This window comes from Primulina tabacum, chromosome 5 (assembly GCF_025594145.1).
Source record: "Primulina tabacum isolate GXHZ01 chromosome 5, ASM2559414v2, whole genome shotgun sequence".
NCBI lineage: Eukaryota > Viridiplantae > Streptophyta > Magnoliopsida > Lamiales > Gesneriaceae > Primulina > Primulina tabacum.
In genome coordinates, this window is record NC_134554.1 from 39,801,185 (window position 1) to 39,826,437 (window position 25,253).

At 33.9% G+C, this 25,253-nt stretch overlaps 2 protein-coding genes across 2 annotated transcripts; both read left to right on the top strand.

Annotated features, from left to right (window-relative positions):
* Positions 1 to 1,477: 1,477 nt before the first annotated feature.
* LOC142547651 (sm-like protein LSM5) lies at positions 1,478 to 7,558 on the top strand. Its single transcript, XM_075656033.1, has 4 exons — positions 1,478 to 1,638; positions 1,807 to 1,930; positions 6,709 to 6,781; positions 6,898 to 7,558. The coding sequence occupies exons 1-4, from the start codon at positions 1,602 to 1,604 to the stop codon at positions 6,928 to 6,930; spliced, it is 267 nt and encodes an 88-aa protein (XP_075512148.1). The 5' UTR covers positions 1,478 to 1,601; the 3' UTR covers positions 6,931 to 7,558.
* A 4,229-nt stretch (positions 7,559 to 11,787) lies between these two features.
* LOC142545005 (9-cis-epoxycarotenoid dioxygenase NCED6, chloroplastic) lies at positions 11,788 to 13,712 on the top strand. Its single transcript, XM_075651995.1, has one exon. It carries the CDS (start codon positions 11,892 to 11,894, stop codon positions 13,692 to 13,694), a length of 1,803 nt encoding a protein of 600 aa, XP_075508110.1. The 5' UTR covers positions 11,788 to 11,891; the 3' UTR covers positions 13,695 to 13,712.
* The last annotated feature ends 11,541 nt before the right edge of the window (positions 13,713 to 25,253 follow it).

Genomic DNA, 25,253 nt, shown 5'->3' on the forward strand with positions numbered 1-25,253 from the left:
TCTTAGACCTGAGCCCGAGGCGATTGATTCACTCGACTTATATCAGATACAATATTCTTCCAAGCGATTGTTTCCAGTTTTCTACATGAACTTGTCCGTGATACAAGGATCAGTTAGTACTTGATCTGTCCAACTGTTGAGTCCATCTGCAGCTGAGCTAACACATGAATGTTATGAAATAAAGGTTTGGTTAAATTCATTTTAATTCAACTGTACAAGGATTTTGTCTGGGAAAAATAAATATAAATAATATTTGTTTTGAGTTCTGCCTTAATTGGGCTGATTAATGGGCCTTATGTTTTTACAGTACTCTCTTTATGTGTAACGGAGCCCAATAAAGTTTGGACCTGTCCCATTCACTGTTCAGTCCAATATAGAGACCCCTTGCATGTGAACGTTCATATTTTCTTCACACAAAATGAAAAATAGTCTGCATTCAAAAGAAATGAAAAATATTTACTTGAATGTTTTTACATAGAATGAATAAAAAATAAGAAAGCTTAAACTAAAAATTTCTCATATATGATAATAACTCTTGTGAGATAGTCTCATAAATGTTTTTTCGTGAGACGGATCAACCATACCAATGTTTACAATCAAAAATTATTTTTTATGCCAATTTTTTTTTTAATTGTAAACATGGGTATTGTGACTCGTCTCACGAAAAAAAATCCGTGAGACCGTCTCATAAGAGTAATATTACAAAAGGACATGATATTAAGAGAAAATGTAAATAAATATTTTTGAACACATTCAGGCATCTATGCCAAGATTTTACAAAATGTGAGTAGATATCTTTTGATCCTTGAAAATTTACAAAATTTATTTCCTCTTTTCTAAAAAAATTCTTATAGACTTTTTACCTTTTATTATTCTTTTTACGATGTATTTATATTATTTATTTATACTATATTATATTATAACGTAGAAGAGATATCTAGATTAACTATTTTTGGAGCTATGTTGTAACTTTTTATAAACCAAAATTACTCTTAAATTTTTTATTTTTATCATCAATTAATTAAAATATATAATAAAAAACAAAAATTTGTGTGAGACGATTTCACGGATCGTATTTTGTGAGACATATCTCTTATTTGAGTCATCAATGAAAAAGTATTACTTTTTGTGCTAACAATATTACTTTTTATTGTGAATATCGGTAGGATTAACCGTCTCACAGATAAAGATTCGTAAGACCGTCTCACAAAAGACATACTAATAATAAAAAAAACATTTAGTAAGCTAAAATTTGGTGCGAACGATGAGATTCAATTACATCGTCACACTTTTGGTTCAAGTTTTATGATAATTAGAGTTAAAAAATAATTATGTTGTTCTTACTTTATAATCTCATCTTTTATTTTCAAGTTTACGAATCAAACGATATTTAAATTTATATTTTATTTATAAATATGAAAATATATATTTATCTTTATTTATACTTTTTCAATATAAAGTTTTCATATCGTGCCAAGGTCAAATTTTGTTGACACACCCGTCCTTGTTTCGAAGAGAAGCGAACACTTCCGAGTTCCTTCTCTGTACATCGTCCAGCTAAAACCCTAGACTGAAGCCCTCTACATTTCTTGCTCTTCTCAATGTCGTCAAACAATCCATCGCAGCTTCTTCCATCTGGTAACATAGGCATTATATTTTCTGCATTTCAATCCCTCTAGTATTTAACCGTGAGGAGGGGGAGGGGTTGGTTAAATTTACCACTTACACTGAAAATTCCTGGGTTCAATCGATTCACTTGAAAATTTTGATGGTTTTTTTGTTTCTCGTGTGTTTTGTGTCCCGCAGAGCTGATTGACCGTTGCATTGGGTCGAAAATCTGGGTTATAATGAAGGGAGACAAAGAGTTGGTGGGTACTCTCCGAGGTTTTGATGTCTATGTTAATATGGTGTTGGAAGATGTAACTGAGTAGTAAGTTTCTGACTAACAAAATTGGTTTCTCTAATGTCTCTCTTTTTTATGTGCTCATGCTTTTTATTTGTTTATGAATGGACGAATTTACGGAGTCAAAATTATTTTCAGGGGCATCTCAAGATTTAAGTAGATGCAACACTTAAAGTTTTCATAAAATTACTTAAGAAATTTGATTTTTTTTCTTCCTTGCATATGGGTGGTGTTCTTGCATTTACGTGCGGCGAAAGTGATGACCTTTTTTTTGGAGTGTTGTTGTTTGCTTATTGCTAGTGCAGTGTCATTGGTTTTGGGATCAAATGAATGCATCAATGTTTGTTTACTCAATATGAACAATCAGTTATTGTAAAGATTGTTCACGACTCGCGTAGTCTAAAGTATAGTTATTGGAAGCAGAAGACACCTTAAGGTGCATAGTCATTGTTCAATCCAAGCATAAGGGGGAGCACAAGACACTTTATTGAAGTCAAGTATCCTAAAGGGTTATGTGGTACAATCTATCTGAATAGAATATCATCACAAATAATCTTGTGTTTACTTTGTAAATTATTAAACGGCAATAAAATGAATTATTATTAGTTTATATCCAAAAATGAATTACTATTATCTTGCACTTTTGTTTAGATTATCACAACATCTAAGCCGCACTTCGAAGGTTACATAAACTCGCCAAAGCTATGTCTTCACGCCGAGGCGAGCACCTGATCTATGCTAGGACTTGTGTGCTTCTAATCACTTTGGTTCAAATTGCTAGTTTAAGTTGACACATGCAAACAAGAAATATTTGCTCTCTTTTTTATGCGAGATGGACTTTTTTCCAAAATCCTGATACAAACAGTTTGCCTTGAAATTTTGTGTGTATGTTATGCTTACCAAAATTTGATTCACAAAAATATGCTCTTATTATATTGAATTTAATTTGGTTATGCCCTACATTTGGTCCTTGGATTTGTTGTGGGCCGCATATGTTAATGAATAGTATAAACCAAACAAAAGATATTTTTAGCTTCTATAATTTGCCTTGAAATATTGTATGCATGCTTTGCCAAGGGATTTTTAGTTTGCAGATGCTATTATCTTGTAGACGAAACTAAAGAAGGTGTAAATAAAAAATTAGATAGATGAGGTGAAGCTCTTGACAGTTTTTTAGAATTAGTCGCTCAAAAACAAAATATTTAGCTTGTAACTTTGGTCCTGAATCTAGACAAATGTGTAGCCCAATTGAGATTGAAGGTCCAAAAGTTCCAGAGTGTGAAATTTTTAGCTACTTATGATATGTTATCCAAAAGACGGGGGCATTAGAGAGGATATAGACCATATGATTAAAGCAGGTAGATGAAATTGAGGATGACATCAAGATCCTATGCGATAGAAGTATGTATGTAAGATTGAAAGAAAAATGTTATGAAACTATCGGTCGACCAGTTATGCTTTATGGCTCGGAGTGTGGACTACTACATGAATACATATGCATAAGATGACGGTAGTAGAAATGCGTATGTTAAGATATATGTGTGGCATAACGCACAAGGATAGAATTATGAATGAAAGAATTATGAGCTATTTAGGTGTAGTCCTTTAGATGATAAGATTGGAGAGAGACGTCTAATATTGTTTGATCATGTGAGGAGGAGACCAATCACGGCTCCAATCCGGCATATCTTAGATTGACATGTTATTGAGACATGTTATTGGAAGAAGTTGAAGGAGGAGTAGACCATTGAAAACTTGGATAAAAGTAAATAAGAAGGATATTTTAGATCTTTGTTTAAGAGATGACATTTGGGAAAGTCACTTAGTTTGGATGAACTAATATCCATGTAGTCGACCTCACAATTTGCGGGAATGTGCTATGATGATGATGCTGCTGTTATGCCAAGGTATTTATTTCATTATAGCAGTTTTCAGGTTTGATGTTGCAACCATAATTTATATTAGTTACTCCGCACACGCGATGCGTGTGTACAATTTTTTTTCATTGAAAAAAAAAGTGTGTTGAAATTAAAAAAAAACAAAAAACAAAAGTGTAATATTAGTATCATATAAGGGTAAAATTGGAAAAAAAAGTTGGTGTCCTCTTAGGTAGTTATCATCATGTCCTCACACTTAATAATATAGTATAGATATAATAATTGATGAACAAAATTATTATAAAGCTGAAATAAACCCGGAGATAAACTCTGTAAAAGAGGAAGGCTCCTCTTCCCTGAGCTAGGCTAGTATTTTCTCGAACAATAAAATAACAGAATGATTCCTAATTACCCTCCCTTCACGTTTTATTCCCTTCTCCATAGCTAGATTCTTCCAAGGGCTTGGGCTCGCATCGCTGGAACTGCATCGGTTTAGGGCCCTGGGCCCACCATAGTAGAATCCATAATAATATTTATGTCCAGTAACAATTTTCCCCTCCTTAAGAACAGCCTTGTCCTCAAGGCTAAGAATTGGAAGCAGCCGATTCTTTTGCTTTACCTTGGTTGTATCTTACTTGTCATTGATTTGTAGGAACACTGATAGAGTAACACATATCCAACAACTTGGCCCCCTTGCAGTTCCCAACCAAAATGAAGTTAATAGTAGTAATGTCAACTCTAATATGCTGCATCCTCAAGATTTTTCTGTGAGTGAAAACTTCAGAGACTTCCAAAACATGTCACACCATCCCTTTGCACCCAGATCCTTAGTCACCAATGTGTACGTGTCATAACTTCCTCTAGCCGAGAGCATTACGTGCCCTTTTAGCTTATCTATGATATTACTATTGACGTGACCCAAACTGTACCCACTTCCAAAATCTCCATCCACTTTCTCCTCATAGACAATGGCATTGCTAATGGCAACTTCATACTGTTCTCGCTGCTCTATTACTTGATAGCTTGAGACTAACTTATTCAGAGTTACACCCAAGGGCTGCAGTTAATGTTCTACATGCTTCCAATTCTTATTCACATAATCTGTCATATTCCAGTAGTTGTCATTAGCTTTCTTGTAAAAACAGCCACTGATGTTATCATGCTTTAAATTTCCTTCCGAATAATATTTAGTGCTATTGCCCTTATCCGCCAAAAATTGAACCTCATCCCAAAATTTCGACACTGAACCCGTCTTACCAAGATGCAAAATCTCACCATCATTAGTGATACGACATAACATGTCACCCCATCCCTTTGCACCCAGATCTGTAGTCATCAATGGGTACATGTCATAACTTCCTCTAGCCGATAGCATTACATGCCCTTTTAGCTCGTCTATGATATTACTATTGACGTGACCCAAACGGTAACCACTTCCAAAATCTTTATCCACTTTCTCCTCATAGACAATGGCATTGGTAATGGAAAATCCATACTGTTCACGCTGAGTAATTACACCCAAGGGCTGCAGGCTTCCAATTCTTATTCACATAATCTGTCATATTCCAGTAGTTGTCATTAGCTTTCTTGTAAAAACAGCCACTGATGTTACCATGCTTTAAATTTCCTTCCGAATAATATTTGGTGCTATTGCCCTTATCCGCCACAAATTGAACCTCAACCCAAAATTTTGACACTGAACCCGTCTTATCAAGATGCAAAATCTCACTCTCATTAGCGAAACCACAAAACAGTTCAGTGAACTTGTGAGTTATCAGACCAGCTCCCAAACTCCCCAAAACGTGACAGAATTTGTGGGAGGTCTCCAATATTTCTTTGTCTAATAATTGGAAGGCCAAGATGAACCAAGTTACCAATTGAGACAAAGTCAAAATTATTGGTGGTACTCCAATTTTCAACTCGCAACGTATCAAACTGGATTTAACTTGATACCCATCTTCCTTCTTAACTCTATTTAAGGACAATACCTCAACTATCAACTCCAATACCTCAATTATATACCTTGAAATATCATACAGTCTTGCTCCATTATATATGGCTTTGAAAATAATCATTTTAGCAAAGATACCCTTGTGTAACTTCTCTAGGTTCACGTAATAAGCTACAATGACCATGAGAACTATTGTGGCTCCTAGTCCTAAGGCCAAAGCAACTCTATCGGCAGAAATAATGGCTCCTGGTCCCAAGGATAAAGCTGAAATAAACACTGAGATAAACTCTGTAAAAGAGGAAGACTCCTCTTCCCTACCCTAGGCTAGTATTTTCTCGGAACAACAAAATAACAGAATGATTCCGAATTACCCTCCCCTCACGTTTTATTCCCTTCACCATATCTAGATTCTTTCTAGGGCTTGGGCTTGCATCACTTGAACTGGCGTTGGTTTAGGGCCCTGGGCCCACCATAGTAAAATCCATAATGATATATATGTCCGTAATATTTGATATCATGAGTTGCAAGCTATTATTTTAACCTTTATTTGTACCTGCAGACATTTCCATTTTCACAACATCCATCGTGTCCAAAAAGACAAAAACTCACCTTAATACCGATTAAAAAAAGAAGAAGAAAACTCTCACCCTATTGAACAAAGTTGTCAAACATAAACTAATGTAGAGAGTCAGAGTTTGCATAGGGGTGACTGAACTAAGTGACATACTATTTGTGAATGATATTCCCTGCTTTATGAAAACTTGGCTTGAGGTATCTGAACCTGCAAATTTTCCAGTCTTTAGCCACAAGTAAAGATTAATTTTTCCTGAGGCATATCAACTTTAAATAGAGTTACTTATTTTGATTTTTTTCCTGATGTTCATTCAGCTTTTCGGAGCTTTGACCTTTGTACAGTTTACTATGTTTATTTTTGCATGTATGTCGACTATATTTTAAGTTTTTGTGTTTTTGCACAGTGAGATAACTGCTGAAGGACGTAGAATCACAAAACTTGATCAAATCTTGCTAAATGGAAACAACATTGCCATAGTAAGTATAACGAAGCTACTGCTGTTGTCTCAATGGCCGGATCAGCTCAGTTTATTTTGTATTGCCTATGAAAGAATTTTTCGGGCCAAAGCTAACAATCTTTTTGCCTAACGCAGCTGGTTCCTGGTGGCTCCCCGGACCCAGAATGAGGTATGCAGTGCCAATCTTTAGCATTCCGACATTCTGATTAATGACCAGTGTTTAGGAAAAAAATTGGAAAACTAATATAATTTCTGACTTGAGAAATACCGAGATGTACGAGTAATGAGTGTATGATGCTGAGTTTTTATTGAAGCAGTATTGAAGAAGTAGAGCATAAATGCCATCGATTTTCGTATTCTTCATTACGCCTATGTATTCTATCTTCTATTTTGCTGCTGAAGCGTGCTTCCTGTGTCCAACGTTTAGCGAGATAAAGTGCAATATTCGAAATTTATATTATGACTATAGCTCCGTCCTGATGGCTCTCTAGGCGTTTCTGGCACGGGAAGTACGCCGCCGGTTAAGTTTGGCCTGGTTCCCTCGAACTTGTTCTAGCCTAATAATATTTCTTGTTTCTCCAGGGAAGCATGCCGAAGTCGCCAAACTGAAATTTCTATGTAGCTTCCATCTAAGAACAAGAAATTCCTTTCATATATACTGATAAAGAACACAAATATTCTAATGTAATCTCTCGATGATGGTGGTGTGGAGATTCTTTGAATACTTGGTTGTAGTTTGGTTTAAACCAGTGTAAGTTAACCAAATCAAGTGGAATATGGAAAAAAATTAAGACTAGAGTTCGTGTTTAAATAAGTATATTTGAGTTTTAGCTTTTGATTATTTAAATAATCTTTGTTCGAATTAGCTTTGAATTGCTCGAAAATAAATTATTCAAATATATTTATTTAACATATAATATTATATATTAATAAAATTCAAAGTTCCTGAGCTATCAAAAATGGTAAATTAGGCTCGAATTCGGTTAGACAATAGCTCGAATATATTTGAATTTGGCTTGACTTTGAAATTTCAAATACGAAGTGAAATATTTTCGAGTTTATTAAAAAGTAAAAATTTACGATAAAAAGTAAAAATCTTAAAATCACAAATTGTATAAATTTTGTTTTAAATCACTTTCAAAAATAATGAAAGATGGCCGGGCCGGGCCGTAACGTCCCGCAACCCAAATGGGCCGGCATGTATTAAACTACTTTCAAAGGGGTCATTGAAATCGTAATCCAAGTCTTCTATTTTCTACGGTGGGTGGGGCAGCCCGATTGATATAATCCGTTTTGATATCATGATAAATTAATTTAGTCACAACAACGAATTATTAGAGCTGTCAAAAAGGGCTTAGTTTATCCGGCCAATAAAATAGATGGTTGAGTTGACAATTTCTCGACCCGTCAAAATGGAAGCTCGACTTGTCGTATCACAAAGTGCATCTCTCTCCGGATGATGTCAATACTTGTGCATCCTTTGAGTAAAAAATTGCCAAATGAAATTTCCTTACAAGTGAAATAAGTTTCACATTCCTCGTAACAAAATCTAATTACGGCTCTAAATTATTTTTATACTTATAATTTTAAACTAATTCTTGAAATCCAACTTTATCAAATAAAATAAAATAAGCCCATATAAATTATAATATAAATAGCCATTTGGTTTTATGATTTAGGCCTTTTAAAATTAGCAAAAATTTGTGTGAGACGGTCTCACATGTCATATTTTGTGAGATAGATATCTTATTTGGGTCATCCATGAAAAAATATTATTTTTTATGCTGAGAGTATTACTTTTATTGTGAATATCAGTAGATTTGACCCGTCTCACAGATAAAGATTCATGACACCGTTTCACAAGAGACATCCTCTTTAGAATTTAGTCATCTAACTAGTCAAATTAAAGTCAATATCCAGTATATTTTTCGCTATTTTATTCCTATTTATATCGGATTAATTAATTTAACCGGAAATTGTTGACCAGTGACACATCAAATTTTAGCCATGCACCTTGAGTGACACATTAAATTTATTATGTCATATTAAGTTTTTTTTTGTTTGTTTTGTCTTTTTGAAATAAAAAATAAAATTAAGTAGCTAATGTGTAGCATTACGTGTCATTCAAGGTGGCTAAAAATAGCCACGAAGACAAAATTTGATGTCCACGTCACCAAGCTCGACCGCCTAGTCAACAATTTCTGGTCAAATTATATAATCTGATGCAAAAATGACTAACATAGCAAGAGTAGGTCTCTTGTGAGACGGTCTCACGAATATTTATCTGTGAAACGGGTCAACCCTACTGATATTCACAATAAAAAGTAATACTCTCAGCGTAAAAAATAATATTTTTTCATGGATGACCCAAATAAGATATCCGTCTTACAAAATACGACCCGTAAGACCGTCTCACATTTTTTTTGCCAATGTTATAAAAATCCCCGCCTAGGATCGCCTAGGCGGCGCCTAGGCGCTGACCGCCCCGATTTTAGGCTAGTCGAAACTTCTAAGCGCCACCATATTAATCGGCCGCCTGGCGCGAACGCCGCCTAGGCGATTTTACAATTAAAAATCCGCCTAGGCGGTTTACACTTAAAAAAACAAATTATGAAGAAGCAACTATGGCAAAGGATGGATTGTTGATGGTGGAGATGAAGATGTTGAGACAAATGTTGAAGATGTAAGGGAACTTCACGAAGAAGAATTTGTATCGGATGAAGATGAGGAAGAAGCCATGGATTTTGAGTTTGAATCCGATACAGAAGAAGTATTGGAAAAATATGGAGATGAACTAGAAAAGTTAGATGTTTATGTTTAATATCAATATATTATGTTGGAAAAAATGTTGAAGAAATTTAATTTTCATTGTACAATGGTTGTAGTAAAGTAGTAAACTGATGTGGATGATTCATAAATAAAAATTTATTAATATATATTTATTATTAAAATTTTAAATTTTATAATAATATATATTTCATATACAAACATAATACTCATGAACCACTTAATGAATTTAAGCTTTAAAAAAAACCGCCTAGGCAACCGCCTAGACCCCGCCTAGTCGCCTAGGCGCTAGGCAGTATGTAACCGCCCGCCTACCGCCTACTGCTTTTTAGAACACTGGTTTTTGCCAAATAACAAATAGGTAAACATACGTTATATTGACCATAATTTGATTAGTTAGATGACCGAATCCCAAAAAATCCAAAATTAGCCAATCAAAATTTTATTTTTCCCTTATAATTAAGATGCATATATACTCGTTTTTGCAAAATTGTTTTTGCATTAGCTATGAAGGCATTTATTTTAAATGGAGTGGTCAAGTTTATGCTAATATTACATGTTATTTAAGTAATTGGATTATGTAATATGTATAATGTATCTCGAATGATTTTGCAACAAAATCGTGTATTTAGTTGATAATCAAAAAAATATATTACAATGAAAATGTTTATTCCGATATGGCAGGCTTAACATTTCTTATCCAATAGGAGGTGAAGAAGAAAAATCCTTTGCAAAAAAAAAAAAAAAAAAACATTTAATTTGAGTCAATGTTATTTACTCTTTAATTATTTTAAGCTCTATTTATGTAGAAAATAATAATAATGATAATAGTTTATTTCGCAAAATCTAGGGAAAAATTAAAAATTTGTTCTTTTATATCTTGTTATTTTGATATTCTATGTTATCAAATTTCAATCATATCATATATTTTTAAATTTTTTTGGTGATTTTAATCTCTTTTAATCGTAAGTGTTGATTTGACATCGATCATTTTACAAGGGTGTATTTAATGTAGGAGATTGATGACTTTGTATTACTTTTGGAGAATTTGAAAGTTTAGATGTATTCCATCAATAATTTTATATACTACATAGAAGCCTAGTAATATGCGAAATAGACTTTTTTAGAGATTAAAAAGTTAGGTGATATTTAACTTCAACTTTTAAAAACTCTACTAAAGTATAGAAATATTCAAAATGTCAGTGAACTTTTAATAATGTTATGAAATTCATTAACATATAAACATTAAAACTTAAAATGCAACTATAATTTATCAACAAATTTCTTTGGTCCAATCCATAGATTTGGATGTATTTTTCTCTCTTTCCATCTTCTCTTCTTTATCTCACTCTCTCTCATCTTCAAAAATATCTGGATTGAATATCCCCACTTAGTTTCATGTCAAAGCCACATTACCACAACGTACATAAGAGCCATATCGAAAAATGAGTAAGATTGAAAAAAAAAACAAAAGATAACGAACTAAAATTCGATAACATAAACGAGCAAAACCGTAAAATGACAAATATACATGACTAAAAATACAATTTTTTGCTAAAATCGAACTAAATATAAAATAGAGAATTTAATGTGATCTTCAAAGCATCTTTTACCTAACATGTTGGTGGCAACCTTGTTATAAAGTAGCAATATATGCATATTTCCTGCAATTTACATTGGCATGTTTCCACCAATTAATTGCATGGCGTTGAGCTTTTATTTAAGAGGATTAAAACATTTTTGACGTCATTATCTTGCCCTAAAATTTGGTTTGGCGCCTTATGAATTTTACAGACGGACGATTTTCCCAGTTTAAATCGGTAAAATTTTATAAGTGATGTCACATGTACATCGATATTTATACATCAATTTGTACAATACAAAAAAATCGATACAAAATTCAATTTATCAAAATCTCACTATATACTGAATGCTGAATCTTACGATATAATAGTAAAATTTCGCGATATAATAGTTATAAATATCGTTGTAACGATATATTGGTTATAACTTTCGCATTGTTCAAATTTTAAATATTTTTTTTTCAAATTTTGAATATTTTTAAGTTTGAGATTACTAATTTCATAATATTTTAAATATTTTCACCCCATTTAATTTAATATAAATAATCCCCAATTACACGTGTCTCCTAGACATAGCATACACTCGAGCCATGGCTGCCCCATATATTCTCCCTTTTTTACCCCTATGAAGCATAAACCTTTGCCCATTGTCTCAAGACACGCAACATCCTTAATTTTTGAAGATTTGATTGTAATATTATTATTGTTTCTGTCTCCCTTCAAGAATTCTTCTTCTTCTTCTTCCACCATCAAATTGACATGCAAATCTCACTCTCCCACCATCTTTGCTTTATCCCAATACCCTTAAAAACCCATATGAAATCTCCATTAATAAACCCTAAATCCACTAAAGAAATGTTATGTGTGTCCTCTTCATTCATGTGCCAAGCCCTAAGCAATCCATCTGAAGATACATTGCAAAAAGAACCACCACCACCACTTGCATCACCTATGCCACCGTCGTCTCCGAGGTTGTCCATGTTTCCACCGGATTCATTACAACCTCCTAAGTTAACCCTAATTCAAAAGCTTCTCAACTCCGTGCTTAACATGGTGGAGAGATCGGTCATAATGAAGATGGAAAAGAAACGCCGGTTGAACCGGATGGTTGATCCGGCTGTTCAGCTCGAAGGGAATTTCGCACCGGTTCAAGAGTTCCCGGTTCGCAATGATCTCGAGGTTGTCGGCACCATTCCTAAAACCCTAAGAGGAGTCTACGTTAGAAATGGTGGCAACCCGTTGTTCCCTCCAACCAGTGGCCACCACCTTTTTGACGGTGATGGCATGGTTCATGTAGTCTCCTTGGTGGGGGAAAACCAAGCCACCTATGCTTGCCGTTTCATTAGAACAAATCGGTTGGTGCAAGAAGTCGAGTTGGGAAGATCGGTTTTTCCCAAGACAATCGGTGAGTTGCATGGACACTTGGGCTTGGCTCGGCTCGCCCTTTCCGGCTTTCGGGCAATGGTTGGATTGATCGACACGGCTCATGGAATGGGTGTAGCTAATGTTAGCTTAATCTACTTCAATGGCCGGCTCTTAGCCATGTCCGAGGACGATCTCCCCTACCAGATCCGTGTTACGGACGATGGCGATCTTGAGACGATTAAACGATACGATTTTAACGGACAATTAAAGGATTCCATGATTGCTCATCCTAAGGTGGACCCTATCACGGGGGAATTATTCACTTTGAGTTACAATGTACTTTTCAAGCCTTACCTTCAATTCTTCAAATTCGATCCATGCGGCAATAAGTCAAGTGAGATAGAAATTTCCATCCAACAGTCAACAATGATACATGACTTTGCCATAACGGAGAGTTACATTGTTTTACCGGATCATCAAGTGGTATTCAAGTTATCCGAGATGATTCGAGACGGACCGCCCGTGGTCCACGACCCGAAGAAAATAAGCCGGTTTGGTATTTTACCCAAAAATGCTAAAAATGAATCCGAGATTCAATGGATTGATGTCCCAAATTTCTTTTGCTTCCATATGTGGAATGCATGGGAGGAATTAGATGGAAACAAAGATAAAATCGTCGTCGTTATCAACTCATGCATGACGCCAGGAGACGCGATGTTTACTAGTACCGATGAGCCGATAGTAACCGAACTAACCGAAATTCGTTTAAATTTGAAAACAGGCAAGTCGACCAGAAGGGCCATTGTATCAGGCATAAACTTAGAAGGTGGACAAGTGAACAAAAGAAGATTAGGTATGAAAGACCGATATGTATATTTGGCTATAACTGATCCATGGCCAAAAAGTAGTGGTATGGCTAAGGTCGACTTGACCACGGGACGTGTAACAAAGTACATGTACTTGGACAAAATATTCGGGGGCGAGCCATGTTTCGTGCCTAGCGACGAGGACGAGGAAGACGAAGGGTTTCTCATGAATTTTGTGAGGGACGAGGAGAAAGAGACGTCGGAATTGGTCGTTTTGAAAGCTTCAAACATGAAAGAGATAGCATCGGTTAAGCTACCTACTAGAGTGCCATACGGGTTTCATGGCACATTTGTTAGCTCCCAAGAGTTGGAGAAGCAAGCTTTTAGTTGATTTGTTGGTATTATGATTACGAATTTATCACCAAATTTAATTGTTTGGTGAAAATATTTTCCGATTCTATACGGTTAAAAATCGGGAATTAATTTGTTAGAATTTGGTGGAGTCCAAGGATGCATATTATATTAATTTTCAAGATTCTCTCCATATTTATAGAAAGGATGGGATTTAAATTTTAAGTGGCCATTAATATAGAATTTATGGTGTTTTTAATGCTTCAAAAAAATAAATAAATAAAAACCACATTGTATGCATCCAGACAAAGCTCATGGCCTCGATGGGATGTCTCCTCTTTTCTATCAGAAATTTTGGCATATTGTGGGATATGATGTAACTGAGGTTGTATTGCATATTCTGAATGACTATTCCACCTTTGAGTCATGGAACGAAACACTGGTCACGCTGATCCCTTAAAATGGCAAATTCGATACTTATGAAAGAATTCAGGCCGATTACTCTATGCAATGTTTGTTACAAGATTATATCTCGAGCCATAACCAATCGGTTAGGACCGATGATTTCAAAAGTAATTGACAAGTTCCAAAGTGCGTTTATCCCTAGTCGGCAGATCACAGATAACATAATAGTGGGATTCGAAACTATTCATTGGATGAGTACCAGAAAATCTGGAAAAAAAGGTTGGGCAGCGTTAAAGCTAGACATGAGTAAAGCTTATGACCACGTGGAGTGGGATTTCCTACAGAAACTAATGAAACACTTGGGTTTTGCAGATGAGTGGATTGACAAAATCATGAGAAGTGTGAGATCCGTCAAATACTACTTTCGGATCAACCAAGAAATGGTAGGACCTATAATCCCTACTAGGGGACTGCGACAAGGGGACCCGTTATCACCATATCTATTTGTATTATGCATCTATGGGCTATCTGCCTTCTTTAACTCATATGAGACGAGAGAATGGATCCGAGGGGCGCAAATTGCTTCAACTAGTCCCTCTATATCTCACCTATTTTTCGCAGATGATAGTTTGGTGTTCTTCAGGGCTTCGACAGAGGAAGGGGCTAGTGTGAAAGAATGTCTATCTCTTTACGAAAGAGCCTTAGGTCAATTGATAAATTACGACAAGTCGGCACTCTCTTTTAGCCCAAATATAAACTCACTTCTTGTTGATTCGATCAAACGGCTTTTGAACATTCCAGTGGTTCAAAGACCTGATATCTACCTAGGTCTGCCCACGATTTCAATGAAAAACAGGAGACTCCAATTCAGATATCTGGTGGAAAGAGTTGTTAAGCGAACTCAAGGATGGGGAAAAAAATGCTTCTCGGTCGGGGGAAAATAGGTCCTCATCAAATCTATACTCCAGACTATTCCCACTTATGCTATGTATTGTTTTAGAATTCCTAAATCAATTTGTTAAGAGATTGAGAAAGAATGTGCATAATTTTGGTGGGGCTTGGAGAATGGAAAGAGGAAAATGCACTGGCGGTCCTGGGATTTCCTTTGCAAACCGAAAGCATGGGGAGGACTTGGATTCTGAAAAATGGAAGAATTCAACCGAGCACTCTTGGCAAATCAATTCTGGCGATTACTACAAAGTCGAAAATCTCTAGCGGCCCAACGGGGATATATAATAATCCATCATTTATTTGGAGATCTCTTATTTGGAGTAGGGGAATTCTCGAGAAAGGATTGCTTTGTAGAGGTGGGAATGGACAATCAATTAAAATCTTTGAGGATAGTTGGGTACCAAGTTTGACATCAAAAATAGGTATTCCAAATAGGGCATGGCAAAGAGATGCGACAGTGGAGTCCTTGATTGAGAATGGAGTTTGGGATATCAGGAACAACTTCAACCCTTTTATTGCAGAAGAAATAATAAAGATCACCCTTCCGGCTCAAGAATCGAGTGGTACAAGATTTTGGCGGTTTGATCCCAAAGGTCACTACTAAGTGCGAGATGGTTCTCGATTACAAAGAGAACTTTTCTTACCACCGGACAACTAGTCCGAGCATTCAATGCAAAAATGATTGTCTTTTATTTGGGGTCTCTTTCTACCCCGAAGGTACGTATTTTTTGGATGGCGAGTATCATATGACACCATAACTATAAACCAGAATAAGTTTTACCATCATGTGCCGGTTAGTGGGAATTGCTCATTTTGTCATCTAAATTCTGATTCTACATGCCATTCATTATTCTTCTGTGAGTTTGTCAAATGCTTTGGAAGGATACAAAATACTACAAAGTGATGGAAGTAGCAAAAGAGGCTTGTACGATGGACTTCTGTTGGTGAATGAGTGAGCAACTATCACGGAGTGAGTTCGAAAAATTTGTTAAACAAACTTGGGCCGCTTGGAAAGAAAAGCGAGATATCCTTCATGGCAATGATAGACTCTTGAACGAATTGAACATTACTTCGAGTCGAGAATTTCTCTCTGAATTCCATGATGCTAGACTTGCTGATAGAATGACTACTAAGAATCAATCTTTGGTCAAGAAATGGAAGAAACTAGAAAATACCGATCTAAAGCTGAATGTTGATGCATGTGTCAATGAAAACTTGAATCGATAATGTATGGGTGGAGTACTCCGAGACAATCAAGGCCGACTACTTTTGGCCTTTGGTAAACAAATACCAAAACCTATTTCGGTGCTTATGGGAGAACTAAAGGCCATCAAGGAAGGTATCAAGATACTATATGACAAATAGTTCCATGATGTTCAAGTAACAACATATTCCTTTTTGACAGTGCAAGCAGTTACGAACTTTAAGGAAGACATTGGTTATGCGGGTCTACGTGTTTCAGAAATCATAGACCGTATGAAAGAACCCGTAGTTGCAGATTTTATTCATGAGAATAGATTGGCTAATAATGTAGCTCATAATATTACTCATTTTTCTTCTTACTACCATTTATATTTTGTGTAGATTAATGGCGAGTTTTCTTCGCGGTTAGTAAATCTTGTAACAATTGATCTATCTCAATAAAATTACAAGTTTTGCTGTAAGAAAAAAAAAACCACATTGTATGTACTAATTTATTAAATTCAGTCTCACAGCTGGTTTTGACTTAGAAAAGAAGCCATAGAGGCAAAAATGGAAAACTTATGTTCGAGGCCTATGATCCATTTTGAATCTTTTTACTTGTTTCTTTTTGCCTTTTGGGACCTAATTGAATATTAAGATCGAGTCACGAGCGGGGATGAACAAAATTCGTTCCATTAATTTTAAAAATTCGTTTTAATTTTCAAAAATACCAGCTAAATTATTTCGGATTTGATTTTTGATATAAAAAATAGGTTAAATCGATTTTTTAAAAAACATAATATAATTTTTTTGTATAGGCATAGTATTTGTAATATTAATAGTATATTTGTATTGGGCCGCGAGCAAGCGGAGCTTTTGCCCCATTTTTTTTTATAAAATTGCAAAAAAATATATATATATATTCGTAAATAAAAATTTTAGATAAATGATGAGAAAAGTGTATATAAGCCCCTCTGTAAATCTGACTTGTTTGGTGTTTAATATATTCTTCTATTTCTTCTGTAAAGAGAAGTCTTATTTATTTTTATTATCAGAATTTCGTAAGAATTTCGATAGGCAATATGTAAGTCATGCATGTTGAAATGGATGTTTACGAAAATTGTAAAAACAAAATCTTTTAATGAGAAACTTTCTTAAATATAAGAAGGAGAGACTATAAGGATCCGGTCTTAAAAATTTCCAGTAACAAATCTCGTGTGATTTACGTTTTGTTACACTTTATTTTATGACAAAAACTTGTGTGACACGGTCTTACATGTCGTATTTTGTGAGACAGACATCTTATTTGGGTCATCCATGAAAAATTATTAATTTTTATGCTAAGAATATTACTTTTTATTTTCAATATCGGTAGGATTGACCCGTCTCACAAGAAAACTACTCTTATTTTATCACTCTACTGATATAAGTTTACTAATTGTCACTTGGTTCACGAAGTAGCTGAAGACTCATTCATTCCGCATTGTTATTTAAGTTGTCTATTAAACTTTGAAAGTTGAGATACGATTTCAACTGCTAACACCCGTTGAGATAACATCTATTCATGTTAAAAAGAAAAATACGTGAGGTGTGTAAACAAAATCTAATCTTAAATATTGGCTCAAAATAATCTCACCAAATATTTTTTTCCCAAAAAATAAATGCACCGATCATTTAAAAAATAATTAATGCTGAGGCAGAAGATTGAACAACACTCAATTATACACAGACAAATATCTACACCTATGTCCTCAATATCAAAATTTCTGAGAAATACTTTCTAAAAAAAGTTGCTGATAAAATAAGTAACTTATTTCAAATTTCAATGTTCTTCTGATCACGACGGATTTTGATTTTCTCAAATTTTACTATATTATATTACATTAAAATTATGTCACCCCTTCATATCTTATACTTTAATATTTTGATATCTTATATTAAATTAATTTATTCTTTGCTATCATTGTTGCCAAAAATTTGATCCAATATTTAGACGTGACATTATCCTAGAATTGTGGTTCTTTGTCATGCTCTTGTCCGAAAAAATAAGAATCGTGTTCGGCCAAAATTAATAGAGTTAGAGACGAATAGATATGAACAACTGTCTACTTTTTTTTTTCCATTAATTTTTTGCATAAAATTTATATTTTTAAGTGAAATATAATAATAAAAAACTATATATTTTTTATTTTTTATTATTTTCGTCGAGCTACATAAAATTAATTTCTTTCTCAATTCTTGCTATATATGCGAACTCGAATTAAGAAATCAGTATCTTGAACCATACTCCAAACATTAAAATTTAATTTTGGAGCAATTCAAGTCATTCCCATATCACTAAAATTCAACCTGAATTAACAAAATATTTAAATTTTTTCCCTCAATTTATGGCGTAAGCGACATTTTCCACCAAAAGAAGAAAATAATAATATAATAAATTATAAATTAAATAATTACAAAATAGGATAAGTCAATACAAATACGCCTGCATTAAATTCGGATCTCTTCATAATTTCTAGCTTGGGTTGAAAAATATAAATTTTCTCTAGAAAAAATGACAAAGCAATTTGGAAAAAAATCAATAAATTTACTGCCAAATGTCTTTTAGGTTATTATATAATATATAATAGCAATCACGTACAAACAGTGTGTGTGTGTGTGTTTATATATATATATATATATATATATATCAATTTTTTTTGTAGAATATTTTTTCGTGTTAAGAGAGATTTTTTATATATCAAATTTAAAGATTTTATTTAAACTATGAATTATATAAATTATTTTTATACTGTTTATTTACAATTAGTTAAAACAAATATTTAATTAGGATAAATTCTGATTAATTATATAGGAGAAAATTGTTCTCTCCACCCTTTAATATGTAGCGCATGACGATTTTGGTCCGTTATGTTATCAAACTTAAATTTTAATGAAACACGTTTCATTTTTTTTTGGCAATTTTGGTAATTTGTTTTCCATTTTTTAGATATTTATTTTATAAAGTACTTAAATGACACTTGACACATTAACACCGCAATTAAATATGACTAAAATTGCTAAAAAAACAAAAATAAGAACCTAAAACTCAATTTCGATAACATAGAGGACTAAAATCGAAATAATAGATCTCTTGTGAGACAGTCTCGTGACTCTTTATCTGTGAGACGTGTCAACCATACCAATATTCACAACAAAAAGTAATACTCTTAGCATAAAAAGTAATACACATAACGATATTCACAATAAAAAATAATATTTTTAGCATAAAAAGTAATACTTTTTCATGGATGACCCAAATAAGAGATACGTCTTACAAAATACGACCCGTGATACTGTCTCACACAAGTTTTTACCAAATCGAAATGGGACAAACATGAAATACCAAATTTGCAATTTTTCATCTATGAAATTTATGTTATTTTTGCTATATATATATATAGAACTGCTACGCTACACACCATGAGTATATATAGAACTGCTACGCTACACACCATGAGTATATATATATGTCATTTTTTTTTGTTTTTTAAAAATTAAAATTACAGCAAGCATTAAATTTAAAAACTCTACAAAATTGCCAAATTAGACATGAGCTTTGTGGGTGCCGCCGCCAGCCCACACCATATTTTTTTTTTTTGTTTTTTAAAAATTACAATTACTAAAATCATCAGATTTCAAAAAACTAAAAAAATACCAAATTAACATGAGCTTTGCATCTATCACACAAGTTCTTTATGATTGAAGTTATAAAAAACAACAAAACTAATAGAAAAAAATTCTGAAAATCAAATAAATAAATACCAAAAAATAAAGAACTTAACAATCTCATAGGTGGAACTAAATGAAAAAAAGAATAACACGATGCACCAAAAGATTAATAAATGAAAAACAAAAAGGACATTTCGTTGCATAAATGAACTTAATTCATTAATCCAACTGTGTTCCAGTTGTTCGCATGTTGTTAGAACCTGCAATAATAAATACAAGTCTTAACATCAATCTCTCATAACACTATTGTTTAAAAAAATTAAACATTTAAAGTACCAGCCACTGATGCAAACTCTTCTTCATTTATGTTGTCATCGTTGTTATCATGATCATGTATAGTTGATCTAGTAAACGACACATCGTCATATTTACAAAATAAATGAAATTATTTGATTTGTAAAAAATTTAGAAAATACACACAATATTAATCAACACATACCCGTTATGCAAAATTGGACAATTGCGCTTGTCATGAGACACACCTCGACTCCCACATCCACGACATAGTCTGGCCTTTGAGATTGACTTCTCCTTTGATGATTTCAATCTCTTCCCACACCCCTTTGCTCTTATTTCGAAAGGATCAATAATACCAAGGACCACATCCATGGTTCTCTTCTTTTGACTTTCACTGTTGAAAGTTTTACTAGTGTTTATCTCTTTAATTTTGCTTAAAATATAATCTAATTGTTTATCCAAGAAGTTTGTCCCCTCATCAGTCAACGACGCATCATCAATTGCTACGGAAGCTTTATAAGATAACCTCGAGTGTCTTGACATCAAACTTTTTTCTGGATCATCGATGCTATTTTGCTCAGTCTTGAAATACATGGCATCAACCTTTGCAATTCGTGTCCATCGTTTCAGTATATACTTATCAGGCAATTGATACACTTGGCTAATACGAAAAAAAGCTAACATATGTCTGCATGGAATGCCATCGAACTCAAATTTCATACAAATACATGATATGGAGTCCATCAGTTTATTATGAGTGAGCACCCTTGGTTTGGAGGAAGAACAACTTTGAAAATTCATCACATTGTAAACCACTAATTCAACTCCTTCAGACGTTTGTTGCAGAAAATAATCATCACTCTCATTCATTTCACTTTAAAACTCTAACCATTTTCTTTTCGTGTACACCTTGACCATTTGAGTTTCCATTGGCCTCTTTGACTTAATTTTGGGACACTCATTCAAATCAATATGGTCAGCAACTAACTCATTGTGCCTTTGATGTCGGAATGCCCTATTGAAACGAGTGGTAAAATCCATCAATGAGTTCTTATTAGAGACGTACTTCTTGAAAAATGCATGTGAACTTTCAGATCTCTGACTACTTGAGATTCCAGCACAAAATACATTGTTAAAATATGCTGGCACCCACTTCTGTCGTAATTCATATATCAATAACAACCAATCATTTTTTTCCAAATTAGCACACTTTATAACATCTTCCCAAGACTTATCAAATTCATCAGGTGTTGTAGAATTTTGAATGACGTTCTTTATGCTTTGATAGTAGTCACGAAAAGTCACATGATTTAATTTATCTGAAAATTTGTTCAGTATATGCCACAAACAATATCGATGCACTACTTGTGGGAAAACTTGTGCAATGGACTTTGTCATAGCAGGATCCTGGTCAGTAATGATCACGTCTGGTGCACCTTTAGGCATGGCTTCTATGAACTTGTTAAATAACTAAACAAAAGACTCAGTCTTCTCGTCACTTAGAAATCCGCAACCAAAAACGATTGTCTGATGATGATTGTTAACTCCTACAAATGGTGCGAAAATCATACCATATTTGTTAGTGTTATATGTCGTATCAAACACCACTACATCACCAAATACACTGTTTGTCATCCTTGATACAGGATCTGCCCAAAAACACCTACTAAATCTATTATCCGAATCAGTCTCATAATCAAAGAAAAAAGCTGAACACTTGTCTTTCTCAGATGCAAAGAACTCAATTAGTGTTTCAGCATCAATACCTTTTTGTTCATCTCTTACGATTTTCTCACAGTTTCTAATATCTTTCTCTGTGCAACCTACATGCTCAGGCCCTCCATACTCTATTTCCAATAATCGCATTTGTTGACAAATTGGTACATTGGCTTCTGAAAATTGTTGAATCAATGATTTCTTTGATACTGAGACATTTCGATGTGAGCGTAGCAAATGCACCTTTGAAGGAGTCGAAAGTGGATGATTATGGACTTCCATGAAGGTACTGACAACCCAATTAAGACCAGTTTGTTCCTTGACAAATGTAATCTTTGACTTACATCCAGTTCTAACTTCACCACGAGCTCTTTCCTGTTTCGGTTGATCGTCTTTTACATGTTTCATCCGGCGGAGTTCATCTGTATGGCTTTCTTTAAAGCATACAAATTTTTTCCAGACAACTTCATTTGTCATCTTTTGTTTCTTACTATTGCTCATTCTCGCGCTAAACCCGGCTTCTCGTGCATATTGGTTATAGTATGAAAATGCATCATCCAGTGATGCGAATTTCATCCCGATTTTCGATTTTCGATCGTCTGCAACTTGGGGAATGAATAGCTGATCATCACCGCTATTTTCTTCCATTGCTTAGAGAAAAAATGACAAACACACAATTTAGAAAATTATGATGATTTTATACAGCAAATTTCTTTGACTTAATAGAAAATACTATCATAATTAGTGATGATAATTATAAATCCTATAGTATCGATAGTTTGTCTAAATTAATTAAAGGAAATTAAAAATATTTTATTTTTTTAATATATTTTAATACAAACGAAATTTTATTGTCAAATTTTGACTTAATCTCATTTTATACACATTTTGCCGACTGAGAACTAAATAGTTATCATTTCTTGATATGAGCAATAATTAGTTCAATGTTAACCAAAATTTTTTAATATTAAAGTTGTTATCACAATCGTAAAATGAGATGAGGACATCTTGAAAATGAACACAAATTCAACACACTATTCTAGAAAATGAACACAAATATGAATAGGTGAACTAACAACAAGAAAGATTTGGGGAAAAGTAATTGAAAAAAACGTATCCATCTTTTACGCACAAATAAAATGTCGTAAGCTTTGTTTTTGTGTAATTAAAACACAAATTTATAAGCTATGTTCTTCTGTAATTGCAACACAAATCTTGAACCTCATTCTTCTATAAATATGGAATTGCAGATACCGTAAATGTAAGGTTAGAAGCCCTAATCTAAAAAAACCATTGTAAAATCCACGAGATACGAAGCATACCTTGGTAAAAGTTTCACCGGAGCTTGAACGGGAGGCAGCGGAGATTGAGAGACTGGATGGAATGTGAGTTTCGGAAGAGAAAAAGTATCTTGTTTGCCGACTATTTCTGAATCTTAAGCTTTGTATATATCTTCTTTGCCGTGAGTTTGAAATCTGATGATTTTAGTAATTGTAATTTTTTAAAAAAAAAAAAATTTATGGTGTGGGCTGGCGGCGGCACCCATAAAGCTCAGGTCTAATTTGGCAATTTTGTAGAGTTTTAAAATTTAATGCTAGCTGTAATTTTAATTTTTAAAAAACAAAAAAAATGAAAAATGATGTGGGGTTGGGCCGGCGCCCATCATGGTACACACTCATGGTGTGTAGCGTAGCAGTTATATATATATATATATATATATATATATATATATATATATATATATATATATATATATAAAATTGTTCTACTTATTTGTTCTATTATATATAATACAGTGTGGATGGTACATCCTACGGATATATAAATAAATAAAGTATTATTTATAATATTTTGATTTTGTATCGATGGAATTTAATTTAAATTTTTATTTTTATTTCTTCACTCATTATTAATAAATATTTGATATCTTGTAGCTATTGAACGTGTAATATCTTAATTTTATTATTTTTAAAAGTTCTAACTTTTTAGATTTGGGTCGACAAAACATTTTTTTTTTTAAATTATTTACTTTAATACAACCCCACGTGTCGGTGAGGGGAGCCTCAATAGAGGTTTGGAACAATGAATATTCATAAGAAATTATATAAAACTCTAATTCAATTAATGTAACGTCTAAAATCAACCTACATAAATCATATGTATGTAAACAATTTAAATTTCTTACGTGCTTCGTATGATTGATTTTAAATGTTTACGTGATGCATATTATATGATTAAAGGCATGAATGCATGATTAAATGATTTAATGAGAATTGTAGATTTTATCCGAATATTCGATAATAGACTGGGGAAAGGAGACATGGGACGATGAAGATAAAATAAATATTTTGCAATAAATATTTTCAAGGCTTCTTAATATGATTAAAAATGATTAGATTTTTCTAAAAATAATAGAGTTCAAATTATTTTACGAGACAAGTACGATTTTATCCGGGAAGCCGGTCTTGGACAAACGAGCGAATTTTTAAATATCAAATGCATTATTTTGAAAACTAATTTTTATAAACTTTTATTTTTCAATTAAATAGGTGTTATGGGGCTCAATTTAACTATTTTGAATAGGCCTAACTACTCCTATACTTGAAAGCCCAAAACCCAAGCCCATTACCATGCAAATTAAATCTATAAAAATACAAACCTATGTCTTTTGAGACTCACATCAGCCGCTCTACACACACACCAACACACACTAAATTTTGAGAAGTGCATAGTGAAGAAAGCTAGGGTTCTTTGTCGCCCGTTCGTTCCTCTTCGTGCCCCTCGCCGACGATTGTATATTCGAGAGTTTTCAAACACAAATGCACGTTTTCTAAATCTTTTGACGAATCCTTCAAACCATAATATGCATGTTTTAATTATGTTCGAATGAAAAATATTTATGATCGATGATTTAACGAAACAACGATTATTTTCAAGCGTTTGACGATTTTACGCTTGTTTATTTAGCGTTGCGATTTCTAAGGGACTTGCTGCAAACTTAAAACTTTAAAGGGCTAGGAAAGTGTCGTGTTAGGAGTGACACGAGGGCTGGATATGAGTTGGAAGGTGTTGTGCATGTTGGAGGATTCTCGGCTTAGGGGGATGCGCGCGGCTGGTGGTTCTTCGTGGAGGTGTGCGGCTCGAGTGAGACTGGCCAAGCATGGTACATGAGGGGTCTGAGGGTGGTCCAGGGATGGTCCAGAGGGCTTGGGCTCGGTGATGGCTCGAGTGAAGAGTCCTAGTCGAGTAAGGGATCCTAGGCGCATAAGGGAGGGACTCGCACGACTGTTGCTGGTGCAGGAGGATGCAGCGTGGACTAGGGGGCTCGGGGCTGGCT

What these genes read in the sequence shown, in the direction of transcription:
- LOC142547651 (XM_075656033.1), top strand. Translation starts at nt 1,602, where the DNA reads ATGTCGTCAAACAATCCATCGCAGCTTCTTCCATCTG. An exon ending in TTGGAAGATGTAACTGAGTA is followed by an intron (nt 1,931 to 6,708) that starts GTAAGTTTCTGA and finishes GTTTTTGCACAG; the next exon opens with TGAGATAACTGCTGAAGGAC. An exon ending in ATGGAAACAACATTGCCATA is followed by an intron (nt 6,782 to 6,897) that starts GTAAGTATAACG and finishes TGCCTAACGCAG; the next exon opens with CTGGTTCCTGGTGGCTCCCC.
- LOC142545005 (XM_075651995.1), top strand. Translation starts at nt 11,892, where the DNA reads ATGCAAATCTCACTCTCCCACCATCTTTGCTTTATCCCAATACCCTTA.